Here is a 24,482-nt window from a genome sequence, read left to right as displayed (position 1 = left end):
GCTCTCTCTCTCTCTTTCTCTATGTATCCCAGTGACACCCGAGGGCCACTTCACCTAGCAACGGAGGACCACTTCACCTAGCAACAGCTTCTTTCCTGTCCTTTGGCCCGAAAGGCGGTGTTTCTTTCCTTCAAACCCATTCAAATTGTTTCAAACTGGTTAGTATATATTTTATAGGACTATGTTTTAATACAGTAGAATCTCACTTATCCAACATTTGCTTATCCAACTTCTGGATTATCCAACGCATTTTTGTAGTCAATGTTTTTAATACATCATGATATTTTGGTGCTAAATTCTTAAATACAGTAATTACTACGTAGCATTACTGCGTATTGAACTACTTTTTCTATCAAATTTGTTGTATAACATGATGTTTTGGTGCTTAATTTGTAAAATCATAACCTTAATCTCTCCTTGTTATCCAACATATTCGCTTATCCAACGTTCTGCTGGCCCGTTTACATTGGATAAGTGGGACTCTACTGTATGTATCTTTTGTATGGATGGGTTTTATAGAATTTGTGGTGTTTTTACAATCTTGATGCGTTTTAATTTTCTGTAATCCATCTCGAGAGACAAGTAAGACAATTATTTAATTACTTTTATTTACAACATTTCTACCCCGCCCTTCTTACCCAAGGGGACTCGGGCAGCTTACAACAACCGGCAAAATTCAATGCCAAACAAAATCGGTAAAAAACAACAACACATTGAGAACCATTGACAATAATCCATAAAATACTTTATTCAAGCTTAAAAGCATATACAGTAGAGTCTCACTTATCCAAGCCTCGCTTATCCAAGCTTCTGGATTATCCAAGCCATTTTTGTAGTCAATGTTTTCAATATAACGTGATATTTTGGTGCTAAATTCGTAAATACAGTAATTACTACATAGCATTACTGCGTATTTAACTGCTTTTTCTGTCAAATTTGTTGTAAAACATGATGTTTTGGTGCTTAATTTATAAAATCATAACCTAATTTGATGTTTAATAGGCTTTTCCTTAATCCCTCCTTATTATCCAAAATATTTGCTTATCCAACATTCTGCCGGCCCGTTTCTGTTGGATAAGTGAGACTCTACTGTAATTACTTAATTCCATTCTTCCAAAAAACCTTGCACATAGACCAATGATGGGCAACTTTTTGTGCTTGGTGTGTCAAAATTCACCCCCCAAAAAACCTAGCATGACTTGGGTGGTGTGTCACTTTGAGAAAAAAAACAAACCATAATTTCGCAATATGTATAGTTTAAATAACAAAAATATATAATTGTTGTACATGGAAATAGTGGTAGTAAATAGTTTTTTATTTATTAAATACAGTTATATATTACAACAATCTATGATACCTCTTGCAATTTCCACACTGATTTCTCTCTATTCTAGTTTCAATGTAGTCATGAACAATAAATAATATAATAATAATATAATAGTAATAATATGATAATATACTACAATAATAATAGAATTTTATATATATATATATATATATATATATATGTAATGTGCATAATTCCCATGGAGTAAACAACAAAACCACTGGACCAAATCACACCAAATTTGGCCACAAAATACATAGTCATCCAATCAATCTGCATGCCATGCGTGTCAGCAAAAATGGCTAGGCATGTCAGTGCTGACATGCATGTCATAGGTTGGCCATCACTGACATAGACCTTAGTTCAGACCATGTCAATATAGTACTTATTCATTAAATGCTTCCGCACAAAGCCATGTCTTAACGTTCTTCCTGAAGCCCAGAAGACTTGGGGCCTGCCGGATGTTACTGGGGAGGGCGTTCCACAGCCGAGGAGCCACCACTGAGAATAATATTATTATTATATTTGTCCGTCTGCCATAATTAATCAACATAAAATCTATTGAAGAATCAGGCATGGAAAATATCGTGTTTTACCAAATCCGTAATCTGCAATGCATCAGATGTGTAAATATTGACCAGTGTTTAAAGACCTGGCACTATGAAATAAGGAATGGATTTTAGACAAGGCTCTTAACTATACTTTATTAACATCTTGTAATTTACTATTATTGTTTTCATGTGATTTGCTTTCTTGTTGAATGTTATGTTTATTTTGAATTGTTTAAGTCGGTTGTCGTATTTTACGGCACTGGATGTTTATCTTTTATGTTGTGAACTGCCCTGAGTCCCCATGGGGAAATAGGGCGGGATAGAAATAAGGTTTTACTTTGTTTACTTACTTACAATGTATTTCAGGGATCCGCCAAATCTGGAAGCAATGTTTGGGTACATTAAAATGAGAAATCTTCCATTCATTGTGAATTATTAAGTAAGCAGCAAGGGTCAACGGTGGTTCAGCAGGTTAAACCGCTGAACTGCAGAACTTGCTGACTGAGAGGTTGGCAGTTCAGATCTGCAGAGTGGGGTGAGTTCCCGCAGTTAGCCCCAGCTTCTGCCAACCTAGCAGTTTGAAAACCTGCAAATGTGAATAGATCAATAGGTGGGGAGGTAATGATGCTCCATGCAGTCATGCCAATGGCCACATGACCTTGGAGGTGTCTATGGACAACGCCAGCTCTTTGGCTTAGAAATGGAGATGAGCACCAACCCCCAGAGTCGGGCACGACTAGACTTAAAGTCAGGGGAAAACCTTTACCTATCAATGTTTTCTTGAAGACCAGAAAGTACAAAGGAAGACAAGAAGTTCCTAAAGTGCAGAGAATTCATTTTATTGAAGTCCAAATCAACAACTGAAGTTTTACGACGTCCCCCCCCCCCAAAAAAAACAAAAAAACAAACAAAACAAAAACAAAAGCTACTTTTGGATTTAGGAAGAATAAATGTCCTTTTTTCAATAATGTACAGTCTATATATATTTTTAAATAAGTTAATATCTTTGAAAAAAGAGCAATATGTTCCTTTTATAATGTTGCAGTGCAACTTACAACTTACACGTCTGTGCAATGTACCATGAGGTATATGCCCAGTGAGCAACACACAGTGAAAGTTTTCCTCCATTCATCACTTCTCATTGTAGACACGCAAAATGAAAAACTATAATCAACAAGTTATTCCGTGATAGAAAACAAATGCAGCCAAGTACAGTAATTCACAGAGAACTGAGTTTTGAGTTTTATTTTTAAAAAAGAAGGAAAGGAAAACCAACATTCATAGTTTTATATCAATCAGTGGATCACTTCTCAAGGTAGGACTTTGGTGAAACTGGAAAAAAGGGACACAAATGAACCTGTTGTTATTATCCAGGGATTGAAATTGAGGTTTACCTGCCCAAGGTGGCCATCCTGTACTCAGGTCATTGAGAACAAGCTCCATTGTAATCAATGGGAGTGACTTTGGAGTCGAAATGTGCAGGATTGTACCATAAATCCATTTTCTTCCTCTCTATCTTTCTTGGGCTGGGATGGAGAATGGTGACAGCTCAATATGAGGATAAGGGGGGTATTCTCCCCATGGAAAAAAATATATATAAAGAATGTATTCTTAAGCTTTCAAACCACAGGGCAAGCCATAGTCTGCGATGCAATTGAGCAAATTCCTCCCTGGTTTTATGAGTTTATATCACATTTTGGTTTTCTTGCACAGCTACATAGGTAAAACACACACAACCGGTTTCATTCTTCAAGCTTCAGGACGGGTGCGGGGAACTCCCTCGGATACATTTTTCTCCATTTATAGAAAATATTTCTCAGTGACAGAAAAGACTTTTAGAAAGAAGGACGCACAACATAAAAAGTGTGATAAATAACAGTTCTGCCTCTAATATATATGTATATTTATATATACATATTATCATGTAAACAAAAATGCTCCGAAGACATAGGTTCTCTCTCTCTCTTTTTAAATACAAGGCGCTCGAGATTTTGTTGTCGTCGTTTGGGAAAAAGAAAACAGTCCAAGTGAAAGTTTGGTTTAGAACCTCCTATTGCTACAGAAGTTGTTAGAAGGATTGTTTATTTACAAAAGAAAGACCACGGAGGGACCCCATAGTCAACGACAGTAAGCTGACTTTAGACTTGAGCGGACTTTTCTCTCCAAGTACACTCATATCTGACCTTTTCGCAACAAGAGACTAATGATAGCTTTTGCAGAGAGCTGAAGGTGCTTGGGAAAAGAAAAGGAAAACATTACTATTTTTCAAGCGCAGTCTTAAATGACTACATTCAGCAAACCTTCCAAACGAAGATCTGGAAGATCGAGAGTAAGAGGCCTGTAGGGACATATCCATATCCATCTCCTTTCTCCTCTTCCTTCTTTGGCTCTCGAATAGGACATTTTCTCTCTTGTTTTGCGGTTGATGTCTGAACTGGCACTTTATGGCCTGAGCATTTCCTCCAGATCAGGATTGGGAGAAGGAATTGATCAAACTGTTGGGTTGCTGTGAGTTTTCTGGGCTATATGGCTATGATCCAAAAACATTGTCTCCTGATGTTTTGCCCACATCTATGGCAGGCATCCCCAGAGGATGTGAGGTCTGTTGGAAACTAGGCAAGTGGGGTTTATATATCTGTGGAATAATGTCCAGGGTGGGAGAAAGAACTCTTGTCTGTTTGAGGCAAGTATGAATGTTACAATTGGCCAGCTTGATTAGCATTTAATAGCCTTGCAGCTTCAAAGTCTGGTTGATTCCTGCCTGGGGGAATCCTTTATTGGTAGATGTTAGCTGGCCCTATCTGGAATTCCCCTGTCTTCTGAGTGTTGTTCTTTTTTTTGTAATATATTTTTATTGAAAATTTTGTATTAGAGGTTAGGAAAAGAAAAAAAAAGTTAACAAATATTAGAGTTTTCACATCGAAAGTGGGAGAACATTTATTTTTTATAGAAAAGTAGGAAATAGGATATACAAAAAACAAGAAGAGGGATAAAAAAATAAAAATAAAATAAAATAAAAATTTAAAAAGAGTTTATTGACTTCCATCTAACTTTAGCTGGTTCATCATAATTTTTATATATATATATATATATATATATATATATATATATATATGCATGTATATATTGTGTATTTATATGTCTGAATATCCTTAAAAAGCTAGTAAGTTACCACATCCCCTTTGTCATCAACAGTCTTGAAGATTGAATCTAATTCAGCAGATAGGGTCCAATTTCATTTGTTTAAATAAGGAGATTCCAAATAAGGAGGAGTGGTTAAATAAAGTCATGGAGGTGATGAACATGGACAAACTTACATATTGGTTATCTCCAAGCCAAGGTTTACCAAAGAAAGAAACCAATTGGGACCCGGTAAAGGATTATTCTGAGTGTTGTTCTTTATTTACTGTCCAACATTTACATTTGCCCGGGGACATTCCACAACTATATAAACCCCACTTGCCTAGTTTCCAACTGACCTCACAACCTCTGAGGATTCCTACCATAGATGTGGTTGAAACATCAGGAGAGAATGCTTCTGGAACATGGCCATACAGCCCAGAAAACTCGCAACAAACAAGTGATTCCGGCCATGAAAGCCTTCGACAACAGATCAAACAATTGTTTACTAACTTGGAAGTTGTCACAAACTGGCTTTCCGTATATACTCAATGTATAAGTCGGCCTCAAGGCCTGGTTTAGGTGACAAAATTTTGTATTCTGATATCAACCCATGGATAAATCGAGGGTCGTCATGCAGAGACTGGAAAGCACCAATGCTTTTCCATCTAAACATTCAAAAAGAGCAGAAACGACCTTGGCTTGTTTTAGGTTTTCTGAGGATGAACTCAGCTCTTCCCTTTTGCCATTCTACTCAAGAGAAGGTTTGTTTTTCGATAAGAGATTGAAAGCCAGATTTTTGGGGGGTTGAATTTTTGACTCACATTTCTACATTTATACATGAGTATATAATGTAATTCAAAGTTATATTTAAGGAACAATGTCCTCCTTCAACCAAAGTGTTATTTGAAATATGGTCCTTGATGGTTGAGCTTCTTTCAAGTTGGGAACCAAGCAGCATTCCGGGTATTATTCCCCAGCCAGTGCCATATAGCCCATATTTAGGAATGCTGGACTTGAATCCAGGTTGTTCATAGGGCTAGTCGATAGTTAATATAATTCATTATACAGTAGAGTCTCACTTATCCAACACTCGCTTATCCAACGTTCTGGATTATCCAACGCATTTTTGTAGTCAATGTTTTCAATATATTGTGATATTTTGGTGCTAAATTCGTAAATACGGTAATTACTACATAGCATTACTGCATACTGAACTACTTTTTCTGGCTAATTTGTTGTCTAACATGATGTTTTGGTGCTTCATTTGTAAAATCATAACCTAATTGGATGTTTAATAGGCTTCTCCTTAATGACTCCTTATTATCCAACATATTTGCTTATCCAACATTCTGCTGGCCCGTTTATGTTGGATAAGTGAGACTCTACTGTAGCTATTTGGCAGAACCCAACATATCACTGCTGGGTTTTATCTAGGATTTTCTTCGTCTTGGGTTTACTTCTTCACCCAAGATGGTGATGGGATTAAAAAAGAAAAATAAATGAGTGTGCAAACCCCAGGAAAATAATGGCTTTCCCATATTACCTTCAACTCTCTGAAACAGTCTTGTGGAGACATTTTTAACAGCGAGAGATTGAAAGCCAGCAATACAGTACTGTTGCTTTGCTACTTCAACCCCTGGATATACCCATACAATAAAATAAACTCACTACAGCCTACTTCACAGTTTATATGCAAGTAAAGTGCAAGCCGTAGTATAAGGGTGTTGTATGTATTCATACATTTAGGCTTCTAAAAAAAGGCTCTCTTTGCACAAGTCTTATTGAAAGTCTATTCAGTACATCAGACAAGAGTCCCCTATGGCCCTGCAATTAACAGAGTTACAAAGAGAGGGTTTTTTTGTAGTACAGCTTCAGTGTCAAAGAGGTTTTAATACTAGTGCAGACGGGTCCTCATCCCAGTTCTCTCCACCATTTCCAATGTAAACAATTTCATTTATACAGCCTCTACATGCATTCTCCCAATGAATGAGCGTGCATCAATACCAGGCATGGGCAAACTTTGGCCCTCCAGGTGTTTTGGACTTCAACTCCCACAATTCCTAACCGCCTACCGGCGGTTAGGAATTGTGGGAGTTGAAGTCCAAAACACCTGGAGGGCCAAAGTTTGCCCATGCCTGATCTATATTGTAGTATTAATGCAGTTTGACAGAGCATTTACCACCATGGCTCAATACTGGGAGCTAGAGGGATGATGCCCCACCAAACTACAAGTCCTAGAAATCCAAAGCATTGAGCCATGGCACTTAAAGCGGTGTCAAATCGCATTAATTCTATAGTATGGATGAACCCTGATAGTCATTGCGGCTGTCCAAGAATATTCAATGTCTTTATATAAAATTAGCTTTGCCCGGCCACGCGTTGCTGTGGCTTATGCTTTCAGAGTGTTGGTCCTTATTTACTGTCCTGATTTTAGAGATTATATTGTTCTGTATTATTATATCACAGTAATTATTACATATTATATTTATAATCTTATATTATCTGCTTAGAACTGGATTATATGAGGCCCCTTCTTCACAGCTGTATAAAATGCACACTGAAGTGGATTATATGGCAGTGTGGAGTCCAAATAATCTAGTTCAAAGCAGATAATATAAGATTATAAATGGGTTATATAGCTGTGTGGAAGGGCCTTGAGTCTACACAGCCATATAATCCAGTTCAAATCTGATAATCTGTATTTTATAGGCAATGTGAAAGAGGCCTAAGTGAGGCTTAACTCTGCCTGTCCCCTGGGCTGAGTGGGTTGCTAGGAGAGTGGGCAGAGATTAGCCTTCTAACTGGCAGCAATTGGATAAAAACAATTATTCCTCTCCCTCTAATTAGGACTTTATTTTTGGGGAAAAGACTTGACAACGAAACTAGTTCGAAAGCAGTCATAGAAGGATTTATATTTGAATGAAGACACATTTTCATAGGCAATGCTTCAGGTTTCGTTGCCTGAGAATATGGGATGATCATAAGTTTTCAGGACAGGTTTTGTGGTTTAATATAGTGCAGTGGTTCTCAACCTGGGGTCCCCAGATGTTTTTGGCCTCCCAAAAATCCTAACACTGGGATCTCTGGGAGTTGCAGACCAAAAACATCTGGGGACCCCCAGGTTGAGAACTACTGCTCTAGCAAAACAAGACCATAACACTATTTGGCTTTTAGCCAAGGGTTCTTCTGCACTACGTCACTGCAGCACGATGATTCCAGTTTAATTGCCATGGCAACATCCTATGGAATTCTGGGACCTGTAGTTTGGTGAAGCTGGGAAATCTCAATGTTGCTTCTTGAACTCCAAATTGCCAGGGCAGTTAAAGTGGTGTCACGGTGCTGTAATTGTATTGTGTGGAAGGCTTTCCAGTCCTCTACCACCCACTAAGACTCCACATATTAAATAGGTAGCAGCTTTATTGCACACAAAATAGTGCTCAGTTTGATAACTTCATGAAAAGTGGACATTTCTTTCAGCTAAAAATGCTTGTTTCCATATTTGTCTGAAAGGTGATTCTCGGCTTGATTCTTCAGGATCCCCCCAAAACCCACTGATATGTTTGAGAGCTACATAAGGGCTTCAGTCGGGCTTAAAAGGGGGTTATTCAGACCTCATTCAAAATGAAATAAATCGGACGTAATTCCAATAAGTGCTACTAAGGCTGGATCCATCCCATGCTCTCTTCCTCTTAAAAAAATAAATTTTGTGATCATTCTTTTTCTCTTTACAGTGCGATTAATTCATTCCTACATATGAACGTATGTGAGATATCTTAATCCTTATTTATATTACGACTCGTTTCTTATATTTCAAGGAAATTGGGGTTAGATTTTAAGTGCATATACAGTACAGTGTAAGGAAATTGAAAATCCCATTTGAAAACCAGAGTACTTTTATTTTATTCAATTTAGGCTGTTAAAATAGAGAGAAAATACCTTTAACTATGCTGTCGATGGAGCCTATCAAGTGGTCTAAACATTTCAGACCAGAAAAAACCCAAATTCGGCCATTGAACAGAATATGCACAATGGACGGAGTGGGCTGCTGTGAGTTTTTCGGGCTGTATGGCCATGTTTCAGAGGCATTCTCTCCTGACGTTTCACCCACATCTATGGCAGGCATCCTCAGAGGTTGTGAGCTCTGTTGGAAACTAGGAAAGTGGGGTTTATATATCTGTGGAAGGTCTAGGGTGGGAGAAAGAACTCTTGTCTGTTGGAGGCAAGTGTGAATGTTGCAATTGGCCACCTTGATTAGCATTAAGTAGCATTGTAGCTTCAAAGCCTGGCTGCTTCCTGCCTGGGGAAATCCATTGTTGGAAGGTGTTAGCTGGCCGTGGTTCTTTCCTGTCTGGAATTCTTCTGTTTTCTTAGTGTTGTTCTTTATTTACTGTCCTGAACTTTGGGTTTTTAAATACTGGTAGCCAGATTTTGTTCATTTTCATTGTATCCCCCCCCCTTTTTTTTTTTCAAATTGTCCACATGCTTGTGGATTTCAATGCTTTCTCTATGTAGTCTGACATAGTGGTTGTGAGAGTGGTCCAGCATTTCTGTGTTCTCAAATAATATGCTCTGTCCAGGTTGGGTCATGAAGTGCTCTGCTATGGCTGACTTCTCTTGTCAAACAGACAAGAGTTCTTTCTCCCACCCTGGACATTTTTCCACAGATATATAAACCCCACTTGCCTAGTTTCCAACAGACCTCACAACCTCTGAGGATTCCTGCCATAGATGTGGGTGAAACGTCAGGAGAGAATGCTTATGGAATATGTCCACACCGCCCGGAAAACTAACAGCAATCCAGTGATTCCAGCCATGAAAGCCTTCGACAACACATTGTACTGACCGCAATTTATTGGGAGGGTGGGAAAGAACAACAGTTCTTGGAAAATATTTGGCAGCATGTTTTGGAAGACACACTGTATGGAGTGAAGTTGCCCTGCCTTCCTCCTTGGAAGCATCAAAAACACTGCCTTCGTTCCAGAAGGCAATTCCTCCACAGTTTTAAGGTTGTCTTTATAGCTCCAAAAGTTGGACATTTTCTTAGAACCAAAGCCTGTACAACTCTGCCTCTTTGGGAAAAGCCTTTTATTAAATAACTAGATTTTAAAAACTGGCTCATGGGTAGCATCTTGCAAACTCCATCTGCATTTGGAGGGTTGCATGATTCCTATCCCTGTCCTAAGATTGGGATCAATGATTGGGATCAAGCCTGTCACTATTTCAATGGCTTTAGTTACTGTACTGTTTAGCACAGCAGCAACGCAAGCCACTAGGGAAGTTTTTTAAAAATGTATTTCAGCAAATGAAAGCTTGCGTGCATTTTAGTCCCATGTTCTACCCATATACAATTAAGAGCGCAGTGCATTGATTCCACAATACAAGACCTCTCGGGATACTAGGAGCATAATTGCACCATTCTTCCAGGAGCGTTCTCTCCCAAAATCACTGCGGTGCATAAATAGTTGTATTATTAGAGCAGAGACAGGATGATCACACTTGGGAGGCATTTCTTGTACTTGAGGGACGTTTCTTTACCAAATGTTCCTTGTTTGCCCCTTTCTGCAGAACAGCCAGACTTTTAGGTATTTTCATATTGCACATTTTCAAAGCTACCGGGACTTTGAGCTAGTCCCACAAATGCGGGTTTCGTTGCTTGATGATGACTTGTTTGTTCAAACAGCAACTACCTCTTTGGCACAAACCCACGCAAGTAGCAAAAAAGGTGCCAGAAGAACTCAGGAAAAAGACCTCCAGAATGCTGTTTTTAATCCACCCCCTTCCTATATTCAAAATCTGGAAAACCTGCACAGCCAACCAAAGGTGAGCTACGAGGGTTGAATGAAAAGTAATGCCTCCACCTTCGTAACTCCTCAGCAGATGGCAGTCCTGGTATGCGGCAGGTACTGGCTTGTTCAGTAGAGTCTCCTCTATAGTTTCATTTGGCAGGAAGCCTTAGCATTGAACGGTTGTGTTGTTAAAGTGCGAAGTATGGAACCCTGCGCAGATGGTCGGTCAATGCAACTTAGGCAACACACAGTTATTGAATTCTTGACAGCCGAAGGTGTCGCCCCAAAGGAGATTCATCAGATAATACAAGCTGTTTGTGTTGATGTGAGTACTGTGCCTCATTGGGCGAGTAAGTTTAAAGATGTTGAGGTGGAAACATCTGACTTGCATGACAAACAGTTGGACATCCTGTGACAGCAACCACCCGAGTTCACAAGCAAAAGGTTGACAGATTGATTCAGGATGATCGTCGTATCACTCAGAGAAATTTCAAGCATCATCGGCATTTCACAAGAACGTGTGGGTCACATTATTGCTTTGCTTGGCTATGGGAAGATCTGTGCATGATGGGTACCCAGGATGCTGATGCCTGAAATGAAAGCGCACAGACTTGAAATTTGCCAGAAACTCCTCTCGCATTATGAGAATGAAGGTGACACCTTTCTCCTTTGGGGTAACACCTTCTGCTGTCAAGAATTCAATGACTGCATGTTGCTTAAGTTGCATTGACCGACCGTCTGTGCAGGGTTCCATACTTAGCACTTTAACAACACAACTGCTCAATGCTAAGGCTTCCTGCCAAATGGAACTGTAGAGGAGAGTCTACTGAACAAGCCAGCACCTGCCGCAGACCAGGACTGCCATCTGTTGAGTTATGAAGGTGGAGGCATTACTTTTCATTCAACCCTCGTATAATCCTAATATGCTATTTTAATTTTTTACAGCAGGGGCGATCCTAATGTAACCTCTTTTGTATCTCCCTCAGTATCCATAATTTTGTCGTCCAAACTGGCTTCGGCTTATACATGAGTATATACCAGGCATGGGCAAACTTTGGCCCTCCAGGTGTTTTGGGCTTCAACTCCCACAGCCTCAGACCCCTTCCTTTCCCCCCTCAGCCGCTTAAGCAGCTTATTTCACAAGGAAGGCATTTACACTGCAATTGGACACCACTTTAACTGCCATAGCTCACCACTATGGAACCAAGGGAGCTGTAGTTTTACCAGGGCTTTAGCATTCTCTGCCAAAAAAGAGCTGGTGCCTCACCAAACTCCAACTCCCATGTTTCCATAGCATGAACCGGTAAGGTTGTTAAAGTGGTGTCAAACTGCATCCATTCTACAGCACAGATGCACCCAAGGGGACTGAGAGGGGTAAAAATGCAAGGAGGACCGTTGTGTGCTCCTTGGAGGAAAGCAAAGCTGCCTTGATCTTTCTGGCAGGATATAAATACATATAAATAAATAAGGCAAACTAACCATAGGGCGTGGACGACTGTCAGTTTGCTTTCTCCCAGTTCTAAGAATATTGGTTAATTTGATTTTATAAAAAAATACTTAAAATGAAATTCTTATATATGCCTAGCTGGCCATCTGGGGGTACATAAATTATTATTATTATTATTATTATTATTATTATTATTATTATTATTATTATTGGTTACCACAAATGTAACCAATTTGATTTCCTGCCGCAAGGCACCGAAATGTCCTGAACCATCTCTTGTTGCTGGTAGCAGACTATGGCCCCTTCCACACAGCTGTATAAAATCCACATTGAACTGGATTATATGGCAGTGTGGACTCAGATAATTCAGTTCAAAGCAGACATTGTAGATTATCCGAATCAACCCCGGCGATCAGTGGGGTGACAGATTATCTGCCTTGATATTCTGGGTTATATGGCTGTGTGGAAAGGCCCTAACAAGTCAATGCTCCACAGGCTCATTTTTACTTCCAGGCGTGGCATACATACACAAACCCCTTGCAGGTCATCTGTTATTCTGTGTTTATATGGGTGTGTTACTGTGTGTGTAATTGCTACAGTAGAACAATTCCTGAAAAGTGATCCTTTAGTTGCCTTCAGTCCAACCGTCCCTGAACCATATATATCTGAAGGATGTCACTCAGTGTAAATAACCAGTTTCCAGTTGAGACTTTTCCGTGGTTTTGTTTCAGAAGTCAATGTCAGAACGTCGTGGGTTCACAGGTCTGTGGCACTAAATTCACAGTGGATAAATGCTGAGCGCCGGAAGAGCAACTACGATCTCAGAAAAGGACCTCCCCGTTCCCCAAAACGGCATACGTCCAAACAACTTGGAGGCGCATTGCTTGAGAGCAACGCCAAGCAGCTTTGCAACCCTCTCCTGTGCGCGGGACACCGATATACACAAACAGACACACACTTTCCTCGGGCCCATCCTTCTTCTGAGAAGCAGGCACGGTATTGTATAAAATAGCACAGCATTTCAACGGCATGTACAGGTTGTGCCTGGAGTGGCAAAGGGGGAAATAAAGATGTTTTCCTGGGTATACACACTATACATTTTAAGGCACACCAAAAAGGGGTTGTTTGTTTACCATTTCCATGTGACTCTAGCCTTCTTTGTGTAGCTACAATTTACTGCAAAGATTTTAAGATTGAGGGTTTAGTTTTCTTCCTTGAGTAATACAGTAGAGTCTTGCTTATCCAACCTTCATTTATCCAATGTTCTATATTATCCAACGCAGTCTGCCTTTCAGTCAATGTTTTTGTAGTCAATGTTTTCAATATATTGGGATGTTTTGGTGCTAAATTTGTAAATACAGAAATTATTACATAACATTGCCATATATTGAACTGCCTTTTCTGTCAATTTGTTATAAAACATGATGTTTTGGTGCTTAATTTGTAAAATCATGATGTAATTTGATGTTTAATAGGCTTTTCCTTAATCCCTCCTTATTATCCAACATTTTCGCTTATCCAATGTTCTGCCGGCCCGTTTATGTTGGATAAGCAAGACTCTACTGTAATACAGTTGATACAGTTCTGGTTTTTTTCTTTGAGTGTGTGTGTGTGTTTTTTTAAAAAAATGCTTTACATTTCCATACCTTAAAAAAAGAATAAAAGCAAAGGGTACGGGAGATTATGAGGATGAGTTTTTCAAAAAATAAGTTCCATTTTATATACATAGATATAGTGACACACAGTCATATCTACATATATAAAATCACAAGAGAGCTCCGTTATCTCTCCATCCGGACTTTAGTACAGTACTCGTGAATATTCTGGGGTGTTTCGCCAGCGAATGCTGTCTGCACTGCTTTGTTCCAATGCAGAACCCAACAGCAAACAACCAAAAGAATTCCAAAGAAAATAAGACTGTCTTATCATGCAATGCAAGTAGGCATCCTGTGGCACTAGTTTCTTATCCAACCTATTTACAATACAGCTGAGTACATTATTTACACAGGTTACAGTGTTTTGTCACAATGGGTTCCCCACGGTCCCTCCCCGCAGCCTTCCCTGCCCCAAAAGTGTTCCCGGTGCTACATCCTGTCAGACGTGGGTTTCGATGAAGGAATGAGTGTGTGTCAGCAGCGGGGCCGGGGCTGCGAGTTCAGAGGCCCCGTTTTGGGCTTTGAGAGCCGCACCGTACTCACAAATGTCCAGGAAAAACTCATAGTTCTTTACTTTCCACTCTTTGAATTTTTTGGACGTCAACTTGGGGTCATGGAGGAGGTTGTTGATCACGACAAGGTCTCCCTCCTTTGCCTGCCAACAGTCAAAACAAGACAGGTCAGATATATGTTCTTGCCACTGACAGCGCTGTTGCTTGCATTCCTGTCTGGAAGAATAAGGGGGCGGACTGGATGTCCCCTGGGAGTCCCTTTTGGGAATGCTTTAAAGCAGAGCTTTCCAAACTTTTCACGTTGGGGACACACATTTGTGATATGTCACCTTTTGAGATATGGTCATTCAGTTTTACTTGCAAACTGTAGGTTGAACCAACCCTTCTGACACAGTAAATAAATAAAATAAATAACAGTGTAGATCAGTGGTTCTCAACCTGTGGGTCCCCAGGTGTTTTGGCCTACAATTCCCAGAAATCCCAGCCAGTTTACCAGCTGCTAGGATTTCTGAGAGTTGAAGGCCAAAACATCTGGGGACCCACAGGTTGAGAACAATTGCTTTATAAGATTATCAGGTAATGTTCCATTATCCAGGTGGAGGACACAAGGGGGCGCGCGCGAGAGAGAAGGATAGTTCATTTTAGGTAAAGGTAAAGGTTTTCCCCTGACGTTAAGTCCAGTCATGTCTGACTCTGGGGGTTGGTGCTCATCTCCATTTCTAAGCCAAAGAGCCGGCGCTGTCTGTAGACACCTCCAAGGTCATGTGGCCGGCATGACTTCATGGAGCGCTGTTACCTTCCTGCCGGAGCGGTACCTATTGATCTACTCACATTGGCATGTTTTCAAACTGCTAGGTTGGCAGGAGCTGGAGCAACAGCGGGCGCTTACTCCGCTCCCAGGGTTTGAACCTGGGACCTTTCGGTCTGCAATTTCCCCCATTTCTGCTGGTTATTCCCCCTTCCCATATCATAAAGGAGGGTTGTTTCCACGATGGGGTCAAGGGTGGAGGGAATAACAGGAAAACAAGGTGAATTCAGGGAGCGGTTGATCTCCTGCTGTTAGCCCCAGCTTCTGCAACCTAGCAGTTCAAAAACATGCAAATGTAAGTAGATCAATAGGTACCACTCTGGCGGGAAGGCAATGGCGCTCCATGCAGTCATACCGGCCACATGACCTTGGAGGCGTCTACAGGCAACGCTGGCTCTTCAGCTTAGAAATGGAGATGAGCACCAACCCCCAGAGTTGGACATGACTAGACTTAATGTGCGTTACATGCAGGTAGAAGATGTCAGGGGAGGCGTTTCTGCTCTGTCCCTTTGTGTCCTGTCCAAAACCCCTCATTGTCAGATCTGATCAGTGAGATAGTTCTCACTTCTGACCAGTCTGCATTGCCTCTCGAATGGGAAGCAGAAGCAACAGGGGTTGACTGGGTTGCTGGCAGGGAGGATTGTGTGGTCAGTATAGGATCTGGGCCACAATGTAGCAAGGGTGCGCTTAGCTTACTTTTAAAGTGCTCCTGAGAACTCGAATCCGATGAAGCTTTTCATTGATAACAGGATCGTTACATCTCTTTACGAAGGACCTCCGGAACTCCTGCTTGGTGGACGGACGTTGCTCTCCAAACGCTGACAAACTAGCCTGTTCCAGAGACTTGTACAATTCATGCAAACCATCTGAGCTCTCTTTTTGTTCTTCTACGTTTTCTAGAAGAAAATCACACTTCATTTAGGTGTCATCCATTGACAATGAAACAAAGCAGTTTCATTCTTTCACATCTATAGCACTCTGAAACCCCTTTAACTGCCATGTCTCCATTGAATCCTGAGATGTGCAGCTTCATGGAGTATTTGGAAACCTCGCCAGAGAGCTCTGGTACCTTATCAAACTACACATCCCAAAATGTCACGAGATTGAGACATGGCAGTGAAAATAGTATCGAAGTACTACAGTCCTGTGCTATGAAAGTGATCCTTTTATAGCGGCCACGGTGGCGCAATGGGTTAAACCCTTGTGCTGCTGACCTAAAGGTTGGCAGTTCAAATCTGTGGGATCTGCTGTTGGCCTTAGCTCCTGCAAATCTAGCAGTTCAAAAACATACAAATGTGAGTAAATAAATAGGTACTGCTTTGGTGGTAAAAGGCAAAAAGATGCTCCAAGTAGTTTCCAGAGCTGGAAATGAAAGGAGAAGCCTTTGCCTTTTTCTGTGTATGTGTGCCTCATTGTAACAAGGCATTGAATGTTTGCCTGTGTTTGTTTATGTACTGTAATCCACTCTGAGTCTCTTTGGGGAGAAGGTCGGGATATAAATAAAGATGATGATGATGATGATGATGATTATTATTATTATTCTAAAGTGAGACCTTTTGCACACAGAGCTCAGCCACCGAGCTACACATTCTCCCTCACTGGGTCTTTTAAACTTCCCCTTTTTAAAAAAATTAATTTTTATTATGATTTTCAAAACTTTACAGCGAAAGAGTGAGAACAAATTTTTAAAGGAAAGTGAAGAAAAAGAAAGTAGAGTACAATAGCCAAAATTCCCCCCACCAAAAAAAGAATAATAATAATAATTAGAGAAAAAAAATAGAAATAAAAAGAAAAATAATTGTTGACTTCCGTTCCTCTTCCTTTACCCCATACCTATCTAATCTTTGTATATCATAAACTTCTGCAAATTAATTACATTTTCCTCTATCTATATAGGATCCATCCTTCATACTATTATTAATTTATTTTCTGTCCATCTTTAGATAACTATCAACCATAGTCTAGTCCGTCTTTTTAATTCCCTTTCCATTGCTCTGCTTCATCAGATATGTCAATTTATCAATGTCCTTTATTTCCATGATTTAATCAATCCATTGTATCTTGGTAGGGATTAAATCTTGTTTCCAGAGTTTGGCAAACACCATCCTAGCTGCCATCACTAAAAATGTAAACAACTTGTCTGTGTTTAAATCCCCCAAAAAATCAAAGTCAAACATGCCTAATAGATACATTTCAGGTTTCATTGGGAAATCTTTTTAAAGTATTTTTTTACATTTGGTATGTATTAATCTCCAAAATTCAATTGTTTTTTCACACGACCACCACATGTGGTAGAATGTGCCTTCATGTGATTTACACTTCCAACATTTTTGATCAACATTTTTATACATTATTCCTAATTTTTTGGGTGTAATATACCAGCGATGTTTTAAACTTCTTCTTACCTTCTTCACACAAACTACTTTGCTTTTTAATGGGCAGTTTCTCTTCTGATCTCTCCTCTGTTATCCCGCTGGGTTTTACACGGCCTTTGACTCGGACGTCTCTGTTTCGCGGAAGGCTTTGACTGCGCTGCTTCTGGGGCCGGGTGTGCGAACTGGGGCCCCGGTGGCACTCCACCAGTGGGAACGGGCCGTCCTGCTCAAGGTTGTGCCGCCTCTGGACCGGGAGCGTCGCCTGCCGCCGCCTCTCTGGCGATAAGCCGAGGTGCCCACTCACGTACTCCGGGTCGGGAGGGACGGTCTGGAGGAAATGGAGGCCTGAACTGGTCAGGGGAGTCTCTATGAGGTCCTGCCACGAGCGCCGTTCTCTGTAGGGAGGCCTGCAGCCTGCTGAATGCGTCGTTCCCATTGGGTCCTGCCGGGAATCCTCCGCGGAAGAATGAGAATACGTTGATTCGCTGGAGAAATGTCGGCCGTGTTTGGGCTCAGGGAATGGACTCGAAGAATTCATCTACAAAGAATTGAAACAGTTAGTTATTAGAGGTGTACGAAACAGCTGGAATCCAATTAGTAATTTGTTTTGGAGATTCGAATGGCCCCGGCTTTGTTTCGTACAGATTCGGAGGGGTCCCGTTTTGTTTCATACCCTAATCTCCAAAGCCGTGAGGCTCGTTTCTCTGTCATTTTTATGGCTATGAGGATTAAACTTGGCACACTTGTAGGCAACATTTGCAACTTTAAGCCTGCCAGGTTTCAGAACGTTTTGATCACTGATTTTTAGGAATTTCTTTTTACATTTTTAAAAATAACTACAAGAGGTATCCCCTTGAATTTCTGCATAGTGATGCAACATAAGCAGGGCATAAATCCTGCCAAGTTTCATCACATAGAGCAGGGGTCCTCAAACTTTTAAAGCAGAGGGCCGGTCCACAATCCTTCAGACTGTTGAGGGGCCGAATTATCATTTGGGGAAAAAAACCGAACCAATTCCTATGCACACTGCACATATCTTATATGTAGTGCAAAACAACAACAATAACAATGAAAGAACAATACAATATTTAAAAATGAAAATAATTTTAACCAACATAAACCTATGAGGATTTCAATAGGAAGTGTGGGCCTGCTTCTGGCCAATGAGATAGTCAGGTTAATTAGGATTGTTGTTGTTGTTGTTGTGTGTCTTCAAGTCATTTCAGACTTTGGGCAAGCCTAAGTCCAAAATTATATATTTATTCATTTACTACATTTATTTACTACATTTATATCCCACCTTTCTCACCCCGAAGGGAACTCAGAGCAGCTGTATGTACATACAATTTATTATATTATTAGCATAGCACAATATTGGCATTATACTATATTGAACTATACCACTATACTGTAATATTATATGTAATATATAACATATAATTAATATTATTATATGATATTATTGTTAGTATTGTATTGTATAAAATAACATTATTATCAGTATTATATGTATATACAATATATTATATTATTAAAACGGATATAAAAATATTATATTATAAATGAGGGCGAGGGCCAGGTAAATTACCTTGGAGGGCCGCATCCGGCCCCCGGGCCTTAGTTTGGGGACCCCTGACATAGAGAGTATGTTACATGGAAAAAACACATTTTGAAACTCTCCAAAACAACAAATATTTACTAATCTCTCTGAAATGTTTCTGTTTCATTTCATAATGCTTTGGAGGGGGTCCAGTTCCAGTTAGTAATTTGGAAGTTTGTATTCAAAAATCATGCAAATCTGCGAAATTCGAAATAGCCTCCAACGTTTTGCACAGCCCTATTAGTTATATGATGAAGGGCATTGGATGATGCAAGAAAAAAAGACAACAAGGGCTGTGCAGTGTAAACCCTCCCTGGTTGTAAAAATATTCTATTTAGAGTATTTTGCTGAGTTTCACAGGAGATTCTTCCCTACTTGTCACAGAACATCTATCAACATACACTACTGTATCCAAAATAGTGGTCAACACAAGAAATGCCAAGTTTCCTGGCAGGCCTATTCTCTGTGACTTCTGCTCACTAGGGATATGCTAAAAACAGAAGGCTCAGGATCTGGAAGCATTTATCTTTTCCCCACTGTATCCATATCTATACATTGAACATACTGCTATTGGCTTGGAAGGTCTTGCCATGGCAGCTATGGATGCAATGGAAGTCACTCAAGAAGTAGCAATGCCACCAGAAAAGAACATGGGAACATGCCAGTTATATCTCCTTAATTGACATTTTTTTACCATCTTTGCAACAAGGATAAAGAATAATTCTAATTTCCCTGCCTAAAGGTAATCCTGTTAAAGGATATTGCTGGGAAATGTTTATTTTCCAAGGCTTCCATGGCTTATTCATATGTCCCTTCTCTATAAAAGAGAGCCCACGATTGGAATTCCAATTTCTTCTTATTTTCAATGAACGATTGTTCCAATGAAATGAAGAAGATTTAGGGTGCATCCAAGATTAACACAGTTCGACGCCACTTTAACAGCCATGGCTCAATGCTATGGAGTCAAGGGAGTTGTAGTTTCGTAAGATGAGGCTAAAGACCCTGTAGAACTACAATTCCTATATTTTTTTTAGAAATTGCTTCTGGTGTGAGAGAATTGGCTATCTGCAAGGATGCCTGAATGTTTTACCATCTCTGTGGGAGGCTTCTCTCATGTCCCCGTATGGAGCTGGAGCTGATAGAGGGAGCTCATCCGCGCTCTCCCCGGGTTGGATTCGAACTGACAACCTTCAGGTCTGCAACCCAACCTTCAAGTCATCAGTCCTGCCGGCACAAGGGTTTAACCCACTGTGCAACCGGGGGCTCCTACAGTTCCTATGATTTCATAGCATTGAATCATAGCAGGTAAGAGGTATTAAACTGCATTGATTCTATAGTGTAAATGCACCCATAGTTGTTAGAAGGCAATTCTTAAAAGTTAAATTATGTTTGACATTATACTTAATGAGATTTTTAAAAAGGACACAGAGAGAAAGAGAGACAAAAATGGAAAGGGAGGTGTTAACCTGCGTCCCAGTGGATCGAACAGCATCACATGGGTGAAAATCAGTCTGAGCTTCACCCATGTGATGCTGTTGCCTCAGTCATTCTCTCTTTGGTTCTGGCTGTTTGAGGATGGCATCGTTCAGGCTGGAGAAAAATCTGAAAGACAAATAGAAAGAGTCCTATCTGCACTTAGCAACACAGGTTAAAGGAAGTAAAAACACATTCCGTTATATCAACCACACATTCACTAGCCACAGGGCAACATATGGTTTATAAATATTTATCATTCTTTAGCAAGTTTACATCCGTGCTTTGCCCTGGTTGGTATGGCACAAAGCCAGTCTTTGATGGAAATGGTTTTAATTTGAACCACTTTTTAAGAGAATTCAGATAATCTGTATTTAGAAGCCAAATGTGATGGAGACTGAGGTCATATTTGTTGATTAGCATCTTAGGCTCCTTCTACACTGATCATCAAAGCACAGAATCCACATTATCTGCTTTAAACTGGATTAGATGACTCTACATTGCCATATAATCCAGTTCAAAGCAGATAATATGGATTTTATATGGCGGTGTAGAAGACTTTTGACCATGGTTCCTTAGATATCTATGAATTTATGTTGCTTACAAAGTCAATTCATATCTTCCATGGTTTGGTTGTGGTCCAAAGTCTAGAATGAAAACAATGCAACATTAAGAACGGGACATAATTCCTTTCTATGCCTTAAGGAACTTACTGAGGGTGTTCGGTGGTAGGTGTCACAAATCGTTGCAGGTCCCTCTTGTTTCAGCGTTAAGGAGCCGTCAATATCCTCCTGGTCACTTTCGCTCCAGTAATCTGCTACAAAAGTGTTTGCATTGTGGTGAATTAGGCAACATTTTCAAAATATCATGGCACGCTGACCCTATTGTCACAGTGAAACAGCCCCAGTGCCTAATACATGGTGCTCCCAATACAAATAGCCTTACGTGTGCAGATTTAATTCATAATGGCTGAAATCTTATTGGTCTGTCCCAAATGGAGTAGACACATTCAATGAATTGTTGGGCGGTAAGTAGTACAAAAGTGAATTCGATTGAATCAACAGGTCTACTTGAGGTAGGACTATTAAGAAGTAAGGCTGATAGTTTGACTCTTCAAAGGGAGGATAGAGATAGAGGATGGGAGTGGGAGACAATGGCCCCATCTACATTGCCATATAATCCAGTTTCTTAATCTAGATCAGGCATGGACAAACGTGGGCCAGTAGATTGTTAGGAATTGTGGGAGTTGAAGTACAAAACACCCTGACGGCCCAAGTTTGCCCATGCCTGATCTAGGTCATTTACTTTGAACTGGATTATGAGTGTAGACTCATATAACTCTGGGTCAGAAACTAGGTTATATGGCATTAAAGATCCAACTTAAGTCTACTGTAGTATTGGAATATGTTTGTGTTCCCAATTTGGAAAGTGTTTCCAACAAGAATACCGTATTTCTAGGAAGCAATGCACCAAAAGGGAAGATTTCCATTCTTCCCTCCTTCTGCCATGATATTAAACACACTGGCAGACATATTTTATATTGGGATATGATGTTTTAACTGTTTATGTATTGTGGTCAGATGTATTTGTATGATTTTTATATGTTGTACGCCACTTTGAATCCCACCCACGGGAGAAAATCGGGAAAGAAATGAATTATTATTATTATTATTAATTTATTTATATTCTGCTTTTCTCCCATGGGTGGGGCTCAAAGCGGCACACAACATATACAATTCATACAAATACATCAGACAGAATTATTATTATTAACAACAACAACAGCAACAGCAACAATAATATCATCTATGGGAGACATAGTTCAACTCCCTTCCCACGTTAAGGATGGGACAATATCATCCATGGAGTTCAGCACCGTCATATTTTCACTTGCCAAACCTTAAAGACTTCAGCCTCAAGCAGCTTCCAAGGAATGCAATTCTGATTTTGAGCAATGAGAACTAGTTGTGTTCAATCTGGCTGGGAGAGGCTGGTGCTGCCTAGGAAATGTGGACGATGGATGTTGGATTTTCTAGGTTGCTCAACCAGGATCTACCTGTACTTCCTATATGTGGATGACTTACTCTTGGGTGGACAAGTCAGTTTCCACCCCGCATCATTGTTTCCACAAGGGATGCATTTAATCCGGCTGGATTACCTTCATCTGGCCGGATATCCTTGTCATCTGGTGTATATCCAATCGCTGCAAGACCTAAACGGTTCATCCACCTGATGAAAGAATAAAGAAACAAGGCTTTAAATCTGATAGCTCTTCTATAGTAGTACTTTCAGAGCAATTTGGTTATCTCCAGAATATAGGGATGTTTGCCCTAGTTCTTGGAAGACTGAAGAAACTCTAGAGAAGTGTTCATTTTGGATGCTCAGCAGTCTTATAGTGGGAAATCTATCCTGGATATAATGTGGGTAATTATATACTATGGCTCTTAGCAGGCTTATATTTTCCCCAGCCTTTCATATCTCTCCGCAGGGGGAAGCTTGCACAGTTTGACAAGACAGCTTTCCTTCTAACTGTGCACATCTCAAAGGGATATGAATATTGCACAAGCCTCTCCTGTAAATCCAGCATAACATGTTCCTATAAAAGCCATCCGCAGGGGTGAATGTGCGGGGAGACTGCTCCCCTGGACTGGACTGGGAATTATTTCAGAGAACTGGGTTGTCTTACTTTTCCAGCATAAACTAGGGGTCTAAATTGGTTTGAATGAGCCCTCTTCCCTTTCCCAAACCAACAAATGGAAGAAATGGCGAATCTGATAGAAGTACTAATAATAAAACTAAGGACTTCATCCCATGTGATAAGTACAGCATTGGGAATAGTTGTTTTTCCCTTAAGTTTCAAAACACCCAGTTTGGAAATTAAACGAAAGATTTTCCTATTCCCATCACACATTTTCCCTTGTTTCCCTTTTCCCCCCCAGATTATCTCTTTGCCTTCCCGTCGCATGGGAGACATATTTTTCCTCCCAATGTCTCCCCTCCATCTTCTTTTGATAGAAAAAAATCCTCTGTTTTTTCTCGTGGGAGAATTTTTTAATGCAAGATCACATTCAAAAGGGATATACATTACAATTCCTTCTTTCTTAGTCCCGAAAAGATAATGACAGAAGAAAAGAATCTATACTGCCCATCTCAGATCCTCCCTCCAGAACGACATCATTGTTATGTTTACAAGCGGAAAATGGGGAATTTCCATCACACGTGAAATTTGACGTTTTTACACGTCTCTATGTGGGGAATTTAAAATGAAGTCGATTGCCACACTTTAGAAACAATGAAATAGTTGAAACCCATGGTACAAGCTTGCGTCATGTGATGGCTCCATCAATAGCCATTTTTTAAGGTAAAGGTTTTCTCCTGACATTAAGCCTAGTTGTGTCTGACTCTGGGGGTTGGTGATCATCTCCATTTCTAAGTAGAAGAGCCAGCGTTGTTTATAGACACCTCCAAGGTCATGTGGTTGGCATGACTGCATGGAACGCCGTTACCTTCCCGCCAGAGCGGTACCTATTGATCTACTGACATTTGCATGTTTTTGAACTGCTAGGTGAGCAGAAACTGGGGCTAACAGTGGAAGCTCACCCCGTTCCCCGGATTCGAACCGTTTCTTAAATGTGTAGAAAGGCTGATTTTATTGCATGTGATGAAGTCCTCAATGGGAAATTAAGACTCAAACAAATTTTCTATTGCTGTTGTTCTGTGCCTTCAGGTTCCTGGCTCATGATGACCATAAGGTGAACCCATCATGGGGTTTTCTGAGGCTGAGAGTGTGTGACTCACCCACTGGGTTTCCATGGCTAAGCAGGG

General features: G+C 40.3%; 1 protein-coding gene and 1 long non-coding RNA gene across 5 annotated transcripts in view; one reads left to right on the top strand and one right to left on the bottom strand.

Moving 5' to 3' along the window:
* Nucleotides 1-2: 2 nt before the first annotated feature.
* On the top strand, nt 3-13,328 carry LOC107983083 (uncharacterized). The gene is made up of 2 exons (XR_001730532.2): nt 3-158; nt 12,966-13,328. It is a non-coding gene; the product is annotated as an uncharacterized LOC107983083 (long non-coding RNA).
* The window catches only part of LOC100566500 (connector enhancer of kinase suppressor of ras 2), a 296,823-nt gene continuing 275,033 nt past the window's right edge, over nt 2,693-24,482 (bottom strand). Inside the window, exons 20-24 of one of the 4 annotated variants that reach the window (XM_016995041.2) lie at nt 22,816-22,886; nt 21,371-21,471; nt 17,615-18,122; nt 15,906-16,105; nt 2,693-14,544 (exon numbers count right to left, since the gene is read on the bottom strand). In XM_016995041.2, the coding sequence (XP_016850530.2) occupies nt 14,329-14,544; nt 15,906-16,105; nt 17,615-18,122; nt 21,371-21,471; nt 22,816-22,886 (1,096 nt within the window). In that variant the 3' untranslated portion in view covers nt 2,693-14,328. The other 3 variants (XM_008114641.3, XM_062963810.1, XM_016995043.2) reach the window with 3 other exon arrangements.

The sequence above is a fragment of the Anolis carolinensis genome, unplaced genomic scaffold, assembly GCF_035594765.1.
Source record: "Anolis carolinensis isolate JA03-04 unplaced genomic scaffold, rAnoCar3.1.pri scaffold_12, whole genome shotgun sequence".
In the NCBI taxonomy this organism is placed as follows: Eukaryota; Metazoa; Chordata; class Lepidosauria; order Squamata; family Dactyloidae; genus Anolis; species Anolis carolinensis.
Note: the sequence above shows the minus strand (reverse complement) of the source record. Positions and strands in the feature narration are given on the sequence as shown.